A 19,325-nucleotide genomic window follows, 5' to 3' on the forward strand; every position below is an offset into this window, starting at 1 on the left:
AAATTGATCCAGCTTTCTAGCCCTGGATCTTCTGAATTCACTATATTTTTGCCACCATTGCTATTTTGCCAAAATTAACAAGACACTGAGCTACAGTAGAAAGAACACGTAAGAAAACAGGCACCGCACCAACATTTACTAATGCTACCTGAATGGAAGACTGCTGCAATACCCACTGCTGCACTCTTAGGCATTTTCCATCACTTCTTCACAGGATGACAGAACTGTGGAAGGATGCTGAGCACGGTTAGGGAGAAAATGAGAAAAAAACGCAGAGCTTTTACAATTCATCTCTGACTGAAAGAGAGAACATTTGAAATCCGATACTGAAAAGCATTGATTTTTTTTTTTTCTTTCTCTGAAGGAACACTGAAAATGATACTAATTCACCTTTTCAGATACAGGAGAAGAACTGGCTAAGAACATTTGTGAGGCCTGTCCATGCCATTTCCTTGTTTCCAAAGAGGGCAGGATGCTAACCGCATACCACAGTTACATCTTCCTAATTCACAAGTCACAATGGAAAAGGGGAACCTGCATTTGCCCCCCAGTTTTCTCTTTGCCGTGGAAGCTTATGATGAGTCTTTCTGCTGTCAATTCTATACTTCTCCTGTACGTGTAGATTTCTAGTTATAAATCTTCTAATTAAACAAGTCTGCAACAACTGTAGGGGGAATAAAAAAGCAAATTTTAAGTACAGGGTCCTCTAGATGAGAGAGGAAAGTGCACAGAGAGCACATGTTGTGCACTCGACCGGTGCGATGCATTGTATTCATTTTACAGAAAAAACAACTTCCTAGGTGGAATCTGGGGGGGTTGGGGGGGGGGGGGGGGGGCGGGGCTGTGGAACCAAACAGGCAGTATGCAGAGTAGCGTAGAACAGCTAGGTAACAAATATGTTTTTGTTTAAGTAAAGAACTGACCTTGACTTGTGAAATGTGCCCTTCTTCCTTAATACAGATGGTCGTTTCTTGTCCAAAGAGAAAGAGAGTAACAAATGCGCGCGTGTGTGTGCACTTCTGTGATGTAGTCAGCAAGAAAGGGAAGAGCGCTTAAGTTCATGCACATTTTTATTGAGTAGTAATATAAAATGCTTCTCTCATTGTTACAAGTGCATGCTTTTGATTGCCAACATTTCGAAGTCAAATTACAAAGGCAAGGCTGTAGGCTGTAGTGAATTACTTGGGCACTTATACAATTGTTAAAAAATATCAATGGACCGTTTTGTTTAGTTTTTCTTTTTTAGAATGAACCAGTCGAAACCCGTAACTGATATACAAAGGGAAAAAAGTGAAAAAATTACACATTTTGTGGCACATGACAGAACATAACAAAATGACTAAACCATTATGACATTAACAGTTATCATGCATTTAGAATTTCACATGTAACTACAAACTTATTTAAATTTCACAAGGTTTGCTAAACATGCTACCCATCTATATGTGCACTGACAAGCTCATGTTAAAAACTTTAAGAATACTCTTCCCCTTAGATTTTTCAAAGCTTTTTTTCGATTACAAAATTTCAAAGGCATTAAGCATTTTTTTTCAGAGAATATAAAGTACGCCAGTATACATACATTTCCAGTATAAGTCAGACCACTAAGCGCATTACAGTCCCATACAGGCCTATACAGCCATTTTTTTTTCTTAAAAAACATGCATAGGCAGATTTTTACAGAATATAGATGCTTTTCACTGCACTTAATATGGTGTCTTGTTCACTATACTTAAAAATGCACCACTCATAAATATTTAAATTCAGCAAGCCACAACCAAGACTTGATTTACCAAAAAATAAATCCGAAACAAAACCCAGAAAACCCCCCAAACCAAACCCTCCTAATTATAAACAGCAAAAAAAGATCAATGTTATCATAATTCCAGTTTTTTTTTTTTAAACAAAGAAAAGGATAATTGCTGCCAAATTAGTAAGATAAGTGTTATATTTAAAGAAGGGCATTGAAGCACACTAAAGAAACCTGAGGTAAGCATAATCTGTACAAAATTAATCCGTCTCTCTCTCTCTCACTCTCTCTTTCTCTCTCTCTCTCTCTTTTTTTTCTTTTTTTTGGCATTTTAAACAAATTTCCAACATTCTTTTTTTTTTCTTTTTTTTTCTATATTTTTAAAGACTGCCTAATTTATTTCATAGCCATTGTCTGACAAGAGTAGCAAAACATTATCAATAAATAGTCCTTATTTAGTTTGTACATTTTGTTAAAAATGCTTTGATGTCGTCCATGTTTAGTGCTGCAACTGTAAACGTACAATAGTTAGTAAGAAATTAAACAAAGTTTTCATGTCCAGTAACATAACAAAAGGCCTTTCAGTAACATATCTAGAAGTTCCCAGTGCAGTAGGAAAACATGTTCATTCCCCTAACTTCGCAATATATACCAGCATTAGCTTTCATTTTTCTACAAGCATTTTAAAGGCATGTCCAAAGGAGGTGTCTATCCCCCACCCCCCTCCCACCAAATTAAAGTTTACGATCTCTTCAGAGATGATTTTGTAAACCAAATCCAACACCTGGCCCCCAGAGCGAGTAAGCTATTATCAGAGGCAAGAACATCCAACTGCCGATGCGCAGCAACCCCATCGCGCCCTGCAGCTCACCCCCCGCCCGGGCAGCGGTCACTGAATATTGCTGCTATTACTGCCGTTGCTGTCAGTGCCATTAGTCTCTGTGGAGATTGCCTTGTTGATGGAGTTAAGGTTGGCATCAGATGGCACATCTCTGCGCGGAGGCATTCGCTCATTAATTCGATCTAAGCCTTTGGCCTCTTCGAAGCTAGTGATCTTATGCTGGGGTGAAAATCCTTTGATAGCTAAATAAAGGATTATTAAAAAGCAAAATTAGCAACGCAGAACTCTTGGTGGTTTTTCCCCCAACGAACGCCCTTCTTTGCCAAGAAGGCAACGAGAAGATCTGACAACACAACAGAGTCCTTACCGTGTACGCAAAGAGCTGGGGGTGAACCACCGCCACCTCTGGCAAACCATCTCTGTTTCTCAACAATATCAACTTCCACTACTTTACTGGTCATTGGGGTACAGCCTGAAACACTCTGAGGCTGACATGAAACTACAGTCTGTAATGCGGAACCACTCTTAGGGCACAGTGGTGGCCCAGTGAGTTGGCATTTGTCGTCACGGCTTACAGCCTGGAAGACATTGTGGTTCACCATAATACCCTTTTATTAGGCAGAACTCCCATAGGACTTTCAACGTGTGATGCACATTAAGGCTAGGGGGTTTGGGCTGACCCTGTAAGCTGCTTGCCAGTCACTCAGGGCAGTTGCCCGCTCCAGCCTCCCTGGACTTTTAGAAAGCAGCTTGAGTCAAACAGCAGCGATGCTGTGCAACACAGACTAAGGATATCATCATTTTGGCATATTGGTACAATTGAAATTTGAAAATACAATCAACAGAGGACCAAAGTTCCAACTGGACCTGAGGACTTTTGAAACACCTTTCAGCAGCAGCATCAATGATGGCCAACATCGACCTTAGAAGGCAGATGCAGGCTTACGAATGTATTCACAGACCGTGCTTTATTTATTTTGTCCGTGATTGAAGAATTTAAGATATTTAGCTTTAAAGCAAAAGAGAACAAAGAACTGTAGGCAAACAGCAGGTCATAGCCCCACAGACAATTTGTAAAAGCCTTCCGTGTGTCTTTCTCTTATCTACACCAAATGAGTGTGCTGTACTTCCAGAATGCTGCTTGCAGTTTTGTTATGCCTCTAACTTAACATGCCATATAGCAGAAATGGTGTGTTAGTACCAGGAAACTGCAAACTCCCTGGGGAGAAAAATGGCAGGGGAGTTTCAAAGATCAAATTCAGTGTTCTTTCCCGCTCTTTATCTTCTCCCCTCTCTATCCCAAAGCATCCCTCCTTCAAAATGTAGTCCTCGGTCTGGACAAGCTTGAACTTCTGCTAAAAAAGAAAACACCAAAAAAACAAAACCAAAACCCAGAACCCCAAACATCCCTGGTACCAATCTACCACTCCTTGCATTTAGTGGGAGCGAGAAAAGCGTTTTCATGCTGGTATTTTTGCCAACCATTCCTGTAAAAATGGATACATCCTGTTTGCCTCAGGATTTAGTTCCTTAACCAGTTTCACAAATGTTAGATTGGAACTTTGAATTGCATGGTTTTTAACATGTATCATCCTTCAACTTAGGAAAACAGCAACAACATAATGGCGATTAGTCAAGTGAGCAGGGATGGAGCAGTGAAAACAGAACAGGCCCTACAGTGAGTTTTTTTCCAGTATTTTATCTTCTACCACAAAACGGAAGATGTCTAACAAGCACCCAGGCCAATCCCTTAAAGCAACAGTTTAATGGATGGCCGTGTTGAAACTGAAACACTTGCTGTGTTCTGGAGCCGGCAAGTAGCACAGCTCAGTTGGAATTACAGCAATGGAGCACTTGGTGTCGTCAGGCCCTGAATCAAACTGCAGAGGGACAATTAGAAAAGGACGAAACATTTTCTCCATCATTAGCTTCGTCTGTGTAGACTTATCCATTACAACTGTGGTTACTGTGTCTAACTAGTGAGGACAGCAAATCAAGAATTAACTTGAGGAGTGCATCATCCTGGAATGGGATCAAGTTCAATCAATTGCACTTCAAGCAGACTCATTGTCATCTGCAATACTGAAGAAGGTGCTCTGCTGCAGTTGCTGGTCAGACAACGAGTATTAGCAGTTTACATTGAGAGTATACTAAACACAACACATAGTCACAGAAAATCACAGAAAACAGCCAAACTGTCAACGAGAATGCACACTGCAGATTAGAGATCGCCAATAGGAATAGATAATTCCAACATAAATAGCAGCTTACTCACTGCTATTTAGAAAGCAGTTGTATTTTCTCTTACTTATTTGTTCTATAATTTTATTCACTGCTTTACAAAAATCAAAAACAAATTCAACTGGCCAAAAGGGCACATCTCACCAACAGACAGCAATCACCAGATTTTGTATATTTATCTAAAAAAATACCCACAGAAAATTTGAGAGGGGCAAGAACAAAATACAACTGAAGAATTTTGTTTTAAAGGGGAATTATGAAAATTCTTCTTCCAAAACTTTATAATGCTGAATGAATATTGTAGATCCACATCGCAATATGCAATTACTTTGGTATTAACTGCATAGTTAAAAATTGCTTATGGGTTAAATTAGAGGCCTGTCAATAAAGCATCATAGTTTTTGATGCTAAACACTCAGCTATCTCCCGAGGCAGCCAGACACTTTTCATTTGTAGCAAAAAAGAGTGCTAGCGTTAATGGTTGCTCTAATGTAAATATCCAGTGCGTAAACTGCCACTACCAGAGGAAACAGACGTCTTGCAGACACATGCCTCGTGTTGTTTTACTTAAAGAGAAACAGAAACGTGCTGAACTGTAACAAAAGACCAATAATTGTTTTTTACTAGTGAACTAAAAGAAAAAACAACAAACTGAAGGAAAAACAACAAAAGGAAAAAAAAAATTATTAAAAGGCTGTGTGTTTTCCTTGCCCAGAGATTGCTGAGAATGATTAGAGGCAGAGACACGACCCAGCCTTCAGCGTACAGCTTTGGAGCTATGTGTCACAGAGCATTTACGAGCTGCTGCCGAGTTATGGCCCTCAAGATCCAAGTCCCCTGATCTCCTACTGCGGCATTACTCAGTGCTTGGTTCAACACACAGGAATTCCAACAGGATCGTAACTTTCAGAAAGAAAAAAAAGACGACAACAACAACAACAACAAAAAAAAGCATTTTCCCCTTTAAAGCAATTACATTTTGGTTAATACCGAGCCACAATTGTTAGCCCAACACCCACACAATCTGTACAAGCTACAGCAAAATGAATACACCCAGCAGAGCCCTTATCTGTTGTAGCACCAACAGAAAGGGGACTGGCCAATTTACCTTCATCAGCCTCAATAGCCTCAACAGTAGCTGAAGAGAAGAAAGGGGTAGCAAAACGAATGAGAAAAATGAGCAGAGGATTTTAACTCTAAGAACAAGTCAGTGAACAGCAAAGGAGCTAAAACACTAATGTTACTGTAAGTGCTGGATTTTGGCAAAACAGACACACACAGAAATGCTACATAAAAACAGTAATTTGCAGATCGAATTAAACTGAAGTGTTTGAAGCAGAAAGATTCACAAAGTTCATAAAAGCGTATTAGAGTACTTTTCTTTGAACTAAAAAAAAAAAATTCCTGCAAAATGAAAACGCCTTCCATATTGCACATCTGACCTGCAATGTTTATTGTACAATTCTCATGGCTTCAAATAAGAGCCGTCTGATTTGCAGCGTCAACAGAGAATGAGAAATGGCATAAAGCCATCACACCAAATTCATACCACTTATGAAATCGGTTTGAAAAGCGTTAGCTGTCGGTACAGGGCAAAAGAATCACATAAGCACCTCCTAAGAATGTTTTTTTCTCTCTCTCCTGACTAAAAGAAACCTCCCCATAATGTGGGAAAGAGTTTGCTCAGAGAGCTTTTTCCTTCGCTTGCAATATCACTCAGTTTGCTCCATCTGGAAGCATCCTTTACGGCAACCCAATCTTTGACAACAAAATTCTTTTAGTATTTTCAACTGATGGACACCAAAACCAGATTGGAAGCTGTTGGGCTTCCAGAGCTGCAAAGCCTGGTCAGAGAGAGAAAAGCAGATTTCTGCACTGTTACGAGTGAATAAACACACTGTATGTTACCACTGCTTTTAAACCTTCATCGTTCTTAAAAAATCTAGCTTGTGTTTGAGTTCTAACCATCAGTTTTGGCTTGAATTTGTTTCTACAGTGAGAGTTTTACAGACAGAAGCAAATCAGCAAATGTGATGTAATATAGCAATCATACATTTAAGTATTTAAGAAGAAATGTTGATTTTCAAGAGCTGCACTGGTTTAAAGAACAGCTCAATAAACAAAGTTTCTAGGGACTTCTCTCTTTTTTTGTCTTGTTTCTCCCCACGGAGAAGCTTTTTTTGACCTCCAAAAATCCCCATTTATTTATTTTTGTGGCTAGGATGTTAAATATGGGTTGAGATCAGTTCTAAAAGATGTATAATATTACCTTGCTGCATGGGAAAATTAGAGGAGCTAATCCACATGCACCAAGGTAAACCTGTGCCTCTCAAGCTATAGAGTGAGAGAAAAGACAAAAATTAAGGAACCGAGCCAATCCAAATGTAAAAGAAAAGGAAACATGACAACTGTAATGAGAAAAATTAAAATGAAAAACCAGATCCAAACCAGCACTGACACATTAGGAAAAAAAAAAGATGACTAAAATGTATTACTTCCACAGAACATAGTGGTCATGTTTTCTGTTAAAACATACAATAATAGGAATGTATGCTTAATAGAAACTATGTACATTTCAGACTGTTTGGTGAATGGAGTACTACATGTTAACTAATTCAGGTGAACATGTATAGTAATGTTTTACTGTGCTGGAATACTGCAGCATGAGATTTTCCTTTTAGTCATTGTAAACCAGACCTCTAGGCAATTTTCTCAAATTCATTTCAATTCCTAACGTTTAGTCAGGGCAAAAACAGCAGTTTCCTTGGACCAAGTTTTCTGACAAATATAATGCAACCATAGAGTGAAAAAGCCTAAGATAAAGAGCTCAACCCTGCTGAGAGAGGCATCCCGTGGAATCATATTGCAGCATTTTCAAAGCAGAACGTTACTATGTCTGTAACACACAAGACATCAAAAAGGAAAAGGGAAGGAAAAAGGGGGAAAAGAAGGTATACCTCGGAATACCTGCATCTTCCAGGTAAGAGAAAAGAGACAGTAAACGGGAAAAATACAGAGAAAGAATGCTCCAGGAGGAAAACAGGAAAATCAGAGGCTGAGACTGTGTTAAAATTATATTTCTTACATCTACTGCCAACAGGATCTCAGTAAGTGTGAGACTGGTATATATATACACTCCACAGTAAAACACACAGAAAAAGATGGAGAGCTTATAGTAGTAAATTAAATACTTTGCAGCTCTTTATTTCAAAAGGAATACTTCATCAAAGGCAGCCCTATTATAGACTTAAGGATTACCTATAACAAAAAGCACTCGGTATAAAACTGAGCTGACAACACTGTGTTTGTGTACAAGGCAAACAGTGTTGTTAAGAGCCTCCCTTCCTTTCGGCTTAAATCAGAATGTGAAATTGCTCTCATGCTGTCAGCTAGAATTGCTAGAAGATAAAATCTACTTCTAGAACTATTTTCATTGGTGATTCTCTGTGAGGAAGAACAAATCAGATAAAATAAGAGCTTGAGTGTCATTATCTAAGCTGAATCTTCTGTACTCAGTGTATCAAAAGCTGCTCTTGAGAAAAATAAAAGATGACACTATAAACTGTGGAAACAGTGCACTTCACATGTGATGCTGATCTAACACTCTGAACAGTGGATTCTCAGGAAGTTTTTCCCCTCCTCTTTCTTTGAAAATCGGTGGAACACAACAAGTCTGGAGAAATGGCCTGACGTGAACTGCTCCAAATGCTCCAGTACAACAAATCACCTGTTTCGCTCTGTCCTGTATTTATTTCTGAGAAGACTTTGGCTATTTTTCTTGGGTTCTCCACTTGACAATCATTTCCTTTACACAGAATGACACACAGAGGCAAACATGCTTACCGCTTTGCAGTGTTTGTTTTCCTCCAGAAAGCACACCACTGGGCAGCATTCCTGTGGGAGTCAGCCCTTTCAGCGTCAGCACACTTTCACTCTCCTCTCTGCAGGAGGAAAAAAAAAATAAGGAAATCATTCTCTTTCTTTCTCCCCTGACAACACTGGGCCTTTGTCCTCTATGTCAGCAGTTCACCTCTGCACCACACCGTACATGCACTGTCACTACAGTTAACACAATAACCTGCATCTGGGAACCAATGTACACAAATACCTACATTGGATTGTGATAAAACTGCAAACTTGAAAGGATGAAGACCAAGGGAACAGTTATTGTCAACAACATATTTAAATCTGTCTCGCATTGTGTGGTCCGAAATCAACGTAAATTGTCTTCTTTTTGTCTACAGCAGGAGTAAGATGCATTATTTATTATTGATCATCAGCCACTTTAAAAACAAAACAAAACACAGAGCTAGAAGCTCATTAAAATTAATAAGCACTTCCACCCATAAAGGGAGCGTGAGTGCTCACCACGAGCACTCTTCTTCTAATTTTGTATGCTGAAAGTGACGCTGGATTCAAGGAAAATATTGTAGGAAACTGAAATATGTTTTCCAGGCCCCCAAATACATATGGTTTTCAAGAGATGTCAAGATGAATCCAACAGCTTTATCCAGACACGACGTTACATGCAGCCCTCTGTGAGCACTGCAGTGCTGATGATGTACTTTCTCAGCAGTAAAACTGACCCCAATTCTTCAAGAGATGAATATTTTAAAGTGCTTTACTTTGAAAAATGACGTTATGATGCTAAGCTGGAGGAAGTAAACATAAAGACAGATTTTGAGACTAATATGGTTTTGTTTATCAAAACTGTATGTACTAGAATTGTTGACAGAGTTTTCTTTAGCCCAGCATGCCCTGAATTACTCATGTATTTCAAGCAACTCATTTACCTACGACATTTACTCTTAATGTCCTATTTTCAGTTGAAAATGATTCTTTTCGCACACGTGCTTTTCTTAGTGTGAAAGTCAGAACCACATTGTGACTGCACATTTCTCAGGCGATTAGAACTAATGCAATAGCCCACTAATTCCAGATTCAACATAGTATTGCAATGCTACTGCAGAACACTGTCAGTCAAAGTTTTTGCTTGCTCCTGCTTTGCCGCTGCAAGAAATGGCATAATGCCAAATAATTTGGTTCATTTCTTCTTTTTCTTTTGAATTAAACTGCAGCATCACTTTAAGCTTCACGTTCACAGGAAGAGTTTATTTACAGTATCCTTTTTTATTCTCCTCAAACCACTAAAGGTAAAACCCTAAGCTGTGAGGCTCATGGATATCACTTAACACGAAGCGCAAACCAGAACTACGTCGTATCCACCTTCCATCCTTGAAATGATTCTGGCCCCATAGTTTCTTTTGAAAGTCTTTGATATGCAGGTGATATGCATCATCGGCAAGTTATTAAAAAAATAAATAAATATATCAGAATTCTCTGTATATTTAAGTCCAGGTTTCTGTTAAATTCATTCTGTATTTCCAAAGGTGCTCCGCAACAAAATATAGCGGGCCCAAAAGCTGCAGTTAAAGGCTATGGGAGAAAGCCAGTTTACCCAAACTTTGTTTGCTGAACTATCACCAGACAAAAATAACTGTGCTGTTTTGTGAAGGTGGTGGTAATGTCAGCTTCAGGTTCTCTGCCAGATTTAATACAGATGAGCAGATGGAAACATCTGATTGCACCCCCGTCTTGTTTAGGGAAAAGGCACTACGTCAACTTTTCCTTTTTATGGGTACCACTGAAGCAGCTCGTGCATCACAACTGCTTCACACATAACAGTTTGGAAACCCCAGGTATAAAGTCCTCCATCTCAGCATGAAATTTAAAGCTATGCTGCTGCAATCTGCAGCGCGTGGGTGAACTGTTGCGTCCTGAATATCTGCCCACTGCTTGAACATCGTAGGAGAGTCTCAAATCAAGAAAGTTTGTGAGTTACATCTGAAATCAAGAATGCATTCTTCAAGTAACTATTTTTATTTCCTTCTTTTATGCCAATCATATTATTGCACCAATACATTTCTTAAAACATCCTTTGATTTTGTACCAATTGTAAAAGCCATAAACAGACTACAACAGAGCAACATACAAGTTTTGAGCTCCTCACTACAGAAAAGACATTGAGGCCCTGGAGCATGTCCAGAGAAGTGCAATGAAGCTGGTAAGGGTTCTGGAGCACAAGTCTTATGAAAAGTGGCTGAGGGAGCTGGGATCATTTAGTTTGGAAATGAGAAGGCTCAGGAGAGACCTTACTGCTCTCTACAACTACCTGAAGGGAGATTGTGGTGAGGTGAGGGTAGGCCTCTTCTCCCATGTAACTAGCAATAGGACTAGAGGGAATGGCCTAAAGTTGCACCAGGGGACGTTCAGGTTGAAGATTAGGAAAAATTTCTTCTCTGAAAGAGTGGTCAGGTTCTGGAAGGTGCTGCCCAGGGAGGTGGTGGAGTCACCATCCCTGTAGGCGTTCAAGAAATGTTTAGATGTTTTGCAGAGGGACATGGTTTTGTGGGGAAATATTGACGATAGGTCAACGATTTGACTGGATGATCTTGGAGGTCTTTCCGACCTCGGTGATTCTATGATTCAGTAAGTTCCTGAATAAACCAGTAAATAAATAAAATCCATCTGCTGCAAGGGAAGAAGAACTGCATTTTCTATATTTAGACTTCAGTAGAGTATAGTATGTTTTCTATTCTATTCTATTTCTATTCTACTCAGAGACATCAAATGGAAAGTTCTAACATTGGCTAGCAATTAGTTACTCATGTTCATGTGTTTGGGGGAGTGCAGCTGAAGGTAACAAGCTGCTGCCGTTTGCACTGATTTCCTGGATTTTTACTTAAATTACCCTAATGCTTTCATATTTAATCATTTGTAGCAAGAACTATGAGTGACAAAGCAGGACAGTTGCCTTCCCTTTTAATGAGGCATTATGTGGAATATACTCTCTCTCTTCATTTAACTTTTGCCTCATAGTGCTTAACAGAGTTAACTGGCGAATCTGGAGAGAAAAAGACTTTAGAACAAAAAGTAACTGCAATTTTCTTTGCTGATATCTTTCTTTGTTATTGGTATTAAGTCCAGTAGAAACACCAAGGAAGATTTTTCAATGAGTCACGATAAATAGCAGTATTTCATAAATGAAAACATTTTTAAAAAGTTGCAGCAAAACTCAGGTAGAACATCAAATTCATTGCTTGATGAACAGTAGAGTGCTCTATGTAATCATCAAAAGTTGTCTCTAAACAAACAACAAAAAACCCCACAGCAAAAACCCCCATACTTACCTTAGCACTGAGAAAACTCTAGCCATTTTTCCTATCGCTCTTATCTTGTTCCTTATAACCTCCTTTCGAGCAGCAGCTGTTGCTCCTATGAAAAATACATTAAAAATACTTGTAGTGAATTGTAAATAATACATTACATTCTGAACTTTGAATTCTGAACAAGAAATGCCATACTAACACAACAGTTTGCCAAATAAAGCCATTGTCTGCACTCATAAATACTACTTTTTGTTACTTACAGCTCAGGCCTGATCACTTTTCAACAGTCTGGTTATTAGTATCTTTACAACTGTGATCCTTTTTCTGCTATATATGAAGCCAGTGTGTTTTTCATCAATGTATTCTCGTTTTCCATTTCAAAAACATTTTCAGAAACCAAACTCTCTTGAAAACAAGTTACTTAGAATGCAGTCAAAATGTGAAAAAGATTTTCAACACGAACAGTGTTCAAGTAATAAAAAGATGGTTTAAAATAAATAAATAAAATAGCAGTGGAGTTAAGAACTATTTTACAAATTTGACATTTTAAGTGGAAAAGCAATCACATTTCAACCAATTGTCTAAAAAAAAGAAACTGATTGGAATACATTTAAGGAAGTCCGAATACCCTAACAGAAAAGCATTTAAGGGGTGACAAAACCTAAAAGCAGAATTCTGGAAACCAGCATGAAACTGTAGAGATTATGTTGGCTGGCAGCAGTTAATAGAGTTCCATAGAAGGAACTTTCTTCCCACCGTTACTATGGCCTGCTCATATTACTTTGAAATTTATAAACTCATAAAATAAGAAAAAACGTACACTGGAACAATGACTGCCTTTTAGCTCGTTTTGCATGTGTAATTGCTGGTTGGATATAATCAAAACCAAGAATATTACCTACACATCCAAAAAAAAAAAAAAAAAAGAAGAAAAAAAAAGAAAGGGGAAGACAAGTAACTATATAAGTTAACTGAACCAGCAATTTCTTTCTAAAAAAGCTTATACAAGGGAAGACCATGCTGTACTAAGTGAAACAGGTTCACTTGATTATCAAAACTGAAACCACATACATCACAAAGATTTCTACCCAGAGTGTTCTGAATGAAAGGCAGCTTTGCCTTGTACTCCCTCCTTGGATACTGCCTGACTATTCCTACCTCTGAAATTCAAGAGTGCAAACAGATAAAGACTACAGCAAGGTGCTGCTTGCTTCTTTGGTGTGCCAGAATTCAAGGACAAAATGACAATTTCTATCTTCAATTCCCAGGAAAGTGTTCGATTTTTTTTAGTGGAATCCATCACGGAAGCTAAAATAGCAGAAAGAACCAAAAAACAGGGAACAAGGCACTTGCTGGATGCAGATGAAAAGCAGTAGAAAGCCCAGCCCTGGGCCTGGCCGCACAGGCCTTCCTTCACCACATTTTAAGCACAGTGACCCCAGCCAGAAGGGCGAAGAAGGAAACACTGACTACAGCCATTTGGGCAGCGCTGGAGTGGTCCAACTGAGTTAAGCAGGTTTGCTGAGTACTTTCCACAGCCAACACTGAGAGAATTCTTATCATTGTGGTTCATCTCCAGACAGCTCTGCTGACAGCAGCCCCGCAGTTCCACTCTCAGGCTCTGTTACCTCTCCTGCTGCAAATCTCTCCCATACAATTAAACTCCCAACAGCTTGAGTCATCTCTTGGAAGCACAGGGATTGCTTAATGCTATTCACCAGGTGGCCTGGCTATACTCTGGCATTTTAGAAGTGAAAAGGATGCACATTTTTTTTTTCAGTGCTTGGATTTCAAAACAAACAGCCACCCACTGCAAAACTTTCAAAACTGAAAATAACAATGCACACGTCCCAAGGCTGCACAAAAGAAGACCAAAGTAACCGAGAGAACAAATAGCCCAGGTAGCAACTCACAAACTCTGGATGAATTTCACCGCAGCTTTTAATATCACGGTCGAGAGCATGCTTAACCTCCTACCAGCAAAGAATAAGTTTCATAAAATGGGAGCTTAACAGATGCACATGGAGAACTGTGCAGATCTGCATGTGCAGTTGCGCATCCCTGATCAGCCTGTGTACAAATGGGGACACAGGAATCAACCCGCATGCACCTGCACTGGTCCATCTTCATCCATGTATCAAGAACACAGGCTAGCAGTCTTGTAACCTTGTAATGCATGTCACTTTTGCCTTTCCATCTCTTGGAGCAGCTCTCAAGTGCGCTGTTCTCGAGCTTTTCTAATTGTCCTCCTAATGCATCTTGGAATTGAGAGTCTGCATATTGAAGTTCAAAATGAAAGAAGCTGTGCTCAGAAGTATGTCGTTCAAATCAAGAGCTAGTTTCGGGCACAAATATGTAATTCTAGATGACAAAGAGCAGGAGAAACAGCTGTAACTCAGCTGTAACTGAATTATATCTAATGTATTAGTAAGAACTTAGTGAAAAATTTAGATTAAACAGCAATAAATCATGTTTGTCGGGAAAAAGAGTACATTCCTCCCTCAGTTTTTATAACCTCACTGAATTGTACCTTAAGGTAGTATGACATGGTTTTCATTCTTTTTTCCCCTAAAAACACTTAAAACACAATTTGTCTTTTCTTTCTGGTCTCACTGCTCCTTTATTACAAGCCCACACTGTACTGGCAGATCTTATAAGTACACTTGACCTTTTTCAGCCACTGTTCAATTTCCAGAAGAGTTGAGAACTGAAAACTGGGAATATAATTTATTACTGAAATAAAACACAATGCTCTACCCATAAATAAAAAATAAAAAATGCCCTGTATCATAAAATGTTACAGCCTCAGAATGAGTGTTTTATTTCTCACCAACACACGTGCAATGTTACTGAAAGACATTCCCAGAGATTTCTGTCTCTGCTGAATTCCCTAATTTGTAACAGATTTGTGACAATGACAAAAAATAGATCTGTTCACTAATTATTGGTAACAATTTTATTTACCTTATTTGTGTGGTTTTTTTTTTTTTAATGTTATTTGCTAAATAATGCACCTTGCATTCACAATGTGATACTGCACTGCTAATTTTCACTGAATGCTGCTCATTGGACAGCATCTGGATTCCCTAATTATATACATGAGTGACAGAGCACTGGAACAGGCTGTCCAGATAGGTTTTGGAGCCTTGAGATATTCAAGGTCCATCTTGGACACCTACCTGTGCAACCTGCTGTAGGGAACCTGTTTTAGCAGGGGGGATGGACTCAGTGGTCTCCAGAGGTTCCTTCCAACCCTGTGTCTGTGTGACACTTAAATCTTTGACTCACATTTTAAGTGTAACTACTCCATTTTTGGGTTCTGAAATTCACAATTACTGCAGATCTCTGTGAGTTACTTCAGCTGCACTTAAACATACATTTAACACGGAAGTAAATGGATCATAACTTGAGAAATGACTGTGAGTAAAATGTTAATTCTAACCTTAGCAATCACAGCCTGATATACCCTTATATATATACATACATACACATTATTCTTTCAATATCTTAAGCTATTTCCATAAAAATAACTAAAAAATAATTATGAATGCAACCAAGGTTAAAACGGGACAAATCATTTTGGAGGTAGAATAAAAGCTTTGAATCTCACCTGAGTAATTTGACAAATGCTATTGGATTTTAGGTTTGTAGCATCTATACATGTATTCTGCAAGTTGGATATACAGGGTTTACATAAAATATAATTTAAACCTTCAGATTAAGAAGCAAAACAATTAAGCAAAACTGTAAACTGAAAATATTGAGATGTGGGACTGAATAGATATGTAACAAAATTGGTTAAAAAGGAAACAAACCCAAACCAAAAATCGATCCTCTGAATGACATCCTAATATATTATGTATGAATATATTATGCATGAAAGCAAATTAATGAAATGTAACCCTTCCAATTTATTTAATACCTTTCTTCTGTGCATAAATGGGATCTTCTTAGGAATTCCAAGGGGAGAGGGGGGAAAGAAAGAGATCAGTGATGTTTGCAGAATGAAAATAAAAAAACAACAAAGAACATTTGACAACATCAGTGGAAACGCAATGTTTAAGTAAAGTCTGAAAAACAGAAAAGAAACAGATTAGGCAGGGAACATCCAAGAGGAAAGAAACAGATTGAAAAATATGGGAGAGAAAAAAAAGAAAACAACTTAAAAAAAGCATAAGGCCTTGTTAGTAGATTTGCAGAACCTAACATGCAGGCAGATTAGCAGGTAAGCTTAGCCTCAGTGCTACCATCTCTTGACTGCATTCTTTTTCCTACATGATTGCAGCTGCTCTAAGGCTCAGTGACTTCTCAGAACCAGCAGACTAACCCCTTCCGCTTATTTGGGGTGTACCTGACTGATGACACCTCCTTTCTCGCACCAAACACACCAATTCTTTCTTTGTTTACGTTTGATATCTGAAAGAATAGCTTGCTTTTGTAGATGTATATTGCTTCTATCAAAACCAGCATTATCTATGGCACACATGCATTCTTCAGAATGACCCGGCACCCTGCAGTTAGCAAATCCAAGCGGCTTTATGGTACAGTGTATTGCATTTTAACCCAACTATTTTTGAGAGCAACATGAGTGCAGTGCTCAGAGCCCTGGCACAGCGGCACCGTGGGATGTATTTTGAGGACTCTGGTTACCTACTGTGTGCTGCCAGGCTGGTTCAGAGGCAGAGCACACCGATGTGACAAATGCTCTGGGTATGGAAACAACCAGATCTGGCCAAAACAGTAAAAATCCCATTAAAGTGCTCCTCTGCCACCAATTCATAGAGAGCAGGTATGACTTGCAGCACAATGTTGCTGCTTTGAAGGAATAACATGAGTAAAATGGTGAAAAGTAACCTCGATTTCTCTCCTAGTTAAAAATTAACTCATTCAAAAACTGACTCCCACCTGCCCAGATAGGATCATGAAGTCTCTTATCAAGGCACCAGTAAGCATCTGTGACCTGAAGCCTTTGCTCCCTCTGGAGTAGTGTCTTTGTTGCTTGGGGCAGAGGTGCTCAGGTGTAATTTAGTGCTGAAGACCTGCAGCACATATCACACGCTGATTGCTGCTCACAGCGGAACCCAGTTTGACCAACACGACACATCTGACATGGTAACTCAGTTTAGTTTCAAACCACAGCAATTGACTGCAAAAGCTGTGCTCCAGCTGAGGAATAACTGCTGCTACCAACGCTACGACAGCAGCTTTTTCCACACGAAGGCTGTGAGCTACAATGTTGAAGGCAATACAAAAATTAATGCAGGTAATTTAGAAGTGTCTTTATGCCAAATCATGATAGCAACGCATACAAAGCAAGCAGAGCGTTTGTGTTAAGTTGTCTATTACATTACTGCACCCTTTTAATTAGCAGCTTAGTTTTTCAATGAAATGCATGAGGCCAGAAATGTTACTAAGTAAAATAAAACAGGATTCTGACTACATGCTGGCTGGATAGAGGTATTTGTAGCTCCTGTTGCTAAGCAGTATGTTCGATGCACAAACCATGCAGTGCATAGCTACTGTTCACGTAAGGCGTTTTTTACTGGATTGGATTACGTTGCAACCACTACAGCAAACAGCAAAGAAAAAGTACCGCAAGAGGAAGCTATCAGAGATAAGAAAACCTGACATATCATCTCTTCTCATTTTTAAAGCAAGCAAAACCAAAAGCCATCAGGGAAGATACAGTCTAAAGGGCACTACGACTGCTATTTAGGTTCTCTCCCACTACGCATTCACATAACCGCCTCCAACAAATTGATCAGATCCCCATGATGTATCTCCTTAAGCAAAAATAAAATAAAATAAAAAAAGGAAAAGAAAAAAGAAAAATAACAGGTTTGGGGAGAAAGGAATATATGAATACATGCTGTGGAGCATCCTGCTCATGGTGCTCATGATTAGATGCAGCATGCATGATGTGGGGTAAAAAACAAAACAAGAAAAAAAGCTCACAAACACCATGCAGTGAGGTCAGGCAATACTGACGGGGCTTTGTTTTGAGGGGGAAAGTGAGTGAGAGGGGAAGACAGAGGGCAAGAAAATGTAAGAGAAGATAAACGAATGATCGGTGCAAACCATAGTGATGGATCATTCTCACTACATGTGGGAACCCAGGTCAGGGCATGTTCAAACTGCAAGAAGAGAAAGGAAATCAGCAGCGAGCCCTGAGAGCTACAGGTGATGCAAAAATATGCAATGATTTTAAAGGATCACTCCATCAAACAAATCGCATCTGCTGTGGCAGATATCAGACGCTTCCTTCTACGGGAAATACTGCTGAGGGAAAATGTCAGTGGGCGAGAAGGACTGTGCAGACTAAAGAACAGTGGAAACGCTGAACCACCGCGAGGCTGTCAGCATACAGCCCTGACAGAAACAGTTTTAAACTGATAATCCTTCCAGTTTGCTTCATCAAGAACACAAATGAAACATCGTGTACTTCCTCCCACAAAAGGCAATGCTCTGAGAAAAAAAAAAAAAGCAACAAAAAGTCAACTATCTTTGAGAAAAAGACGATTTTCCTTTGTTGTACGGATAATGCATCAGGAAATCATTAAAGATATCAGCCTCTATTTAAATTTAAATAAACTTTCAGATGTACTTTTATGTCCAAATCCCTCAGTCTCTCCTATGCATGCAGCAGTGCCCCTGGGCCACAGGAACACGTGTCGCACAGCCCCTGCAGCCCCACTGCCACAGACCTCATCCTACAGCTCTAAGGGGATTGTCTGGGAAAATAGGCACGAGGATACCTCAAGTCAGGTTGTAGCTGCACATCCTAAAGAGGAAGGTACTGCTAATATCTTTCTTAACATAATGTTGTACACTGAGGAGGTGGTCATATGGAAAAATGTGAAAGTACATTTAAGAGTATTAAGAGCATTACAGTACCAGGAATGGTTTAATTATTCTTCATCTAGAAATGTTAACGCCGTTGGGTGCAATTACTCAGTACGCACACATACAAGCCAAGAGGCTTTCAGCCCGCGTTCCTGCTTAGGCACCTGTAACGCGGCGAGCTGCACGCCTGGAAGCATGCCATGGTACAGCTCCCTGGGAGACAGCTGCTGCACACTGCTCCCAGCACACAGCATGGGAAAGCCGCAGCCGACACAGAACCCTCCTGCAGCTGGAGAGAGCTCGGTCCATGGCTGCAGCAGAGCTGACCACCATGAGAGCTGCAGGCCTGAAGGACCCCAGGGAACCTGCCTCTGCAGCTGTCCTTTGATAATGCTCTGCTGAGCTGTCACCTGGACACGGGAGTGCTGATCCAGTGACATACAGGCACTGGCCTAGCTGTGGTCTGCTTGGTGTCGATGGA

General features: G+C 39.5%; 1 protein-coding gene across 13 annotated transcripts in view; it reads right to left on the reverse strand.

Moving 5' to 3' along the window:
* Nucleotides 1-1,052: 1,052 nt before the first annotated feature.
* The window catches only part of PPP3CA (protein phosphatase 3, catalytic subunit, alpha isozyme), a 196,013-nt gene continuing 177,740 nt past the window's right edge, over nt 1,053-19,325 (reverse strand). For 7 of the 13 annotated variants that reach the window (XM_015285618.4, XM_046940853.1, XM_046940850.1 and 4 more), the window contains exons 11-15: nt 15,924-15,950; nt 12,023-12,107; nt 8,676-8,773; nt 5,941-5,970; nt 1,053-2,833 (exon numbers count right to left, since the gene is read on the reverse strand). In XM_015285618.4, coding sequence (XP_015141104.1) covers nt 2,640-2,833; nt 5,941-5,970; nt 8,676-8,773; nt 12,023-12,107; nt 15,924-15,950 — 434 coding nt within the window. In that variant the 3' untranslated portion in view covers nt 1,053-2,639. The remainder of the gene's footprint in view (nt 2,834-5,940; nt 5,971-8,675; nt 8,774-12,022; nt 12,108-15,923; nt 15,951-19,325) is intronic. The other 6 variants (XM_015285622.4, XM_046940854.1, XM_015285619.4 and 3 more) reach the window with 5 other exon arrangements.

Source organism: Gallus gallus, chromosome 4, assembly GCF_016699485.2.
Source record: "Gallus gallus isolate bGalGal1 chromosome 4, bGalGal1.mat.broiler.GRCg7b, whole genome shotgun sequence".
NCBI classification, from domain to species: domain Eukaryota; kingdom Metazoa; phylum Chordata; class Aves; order Galliformes; family Phasianidae; genus Gallus; species Gallus gallus.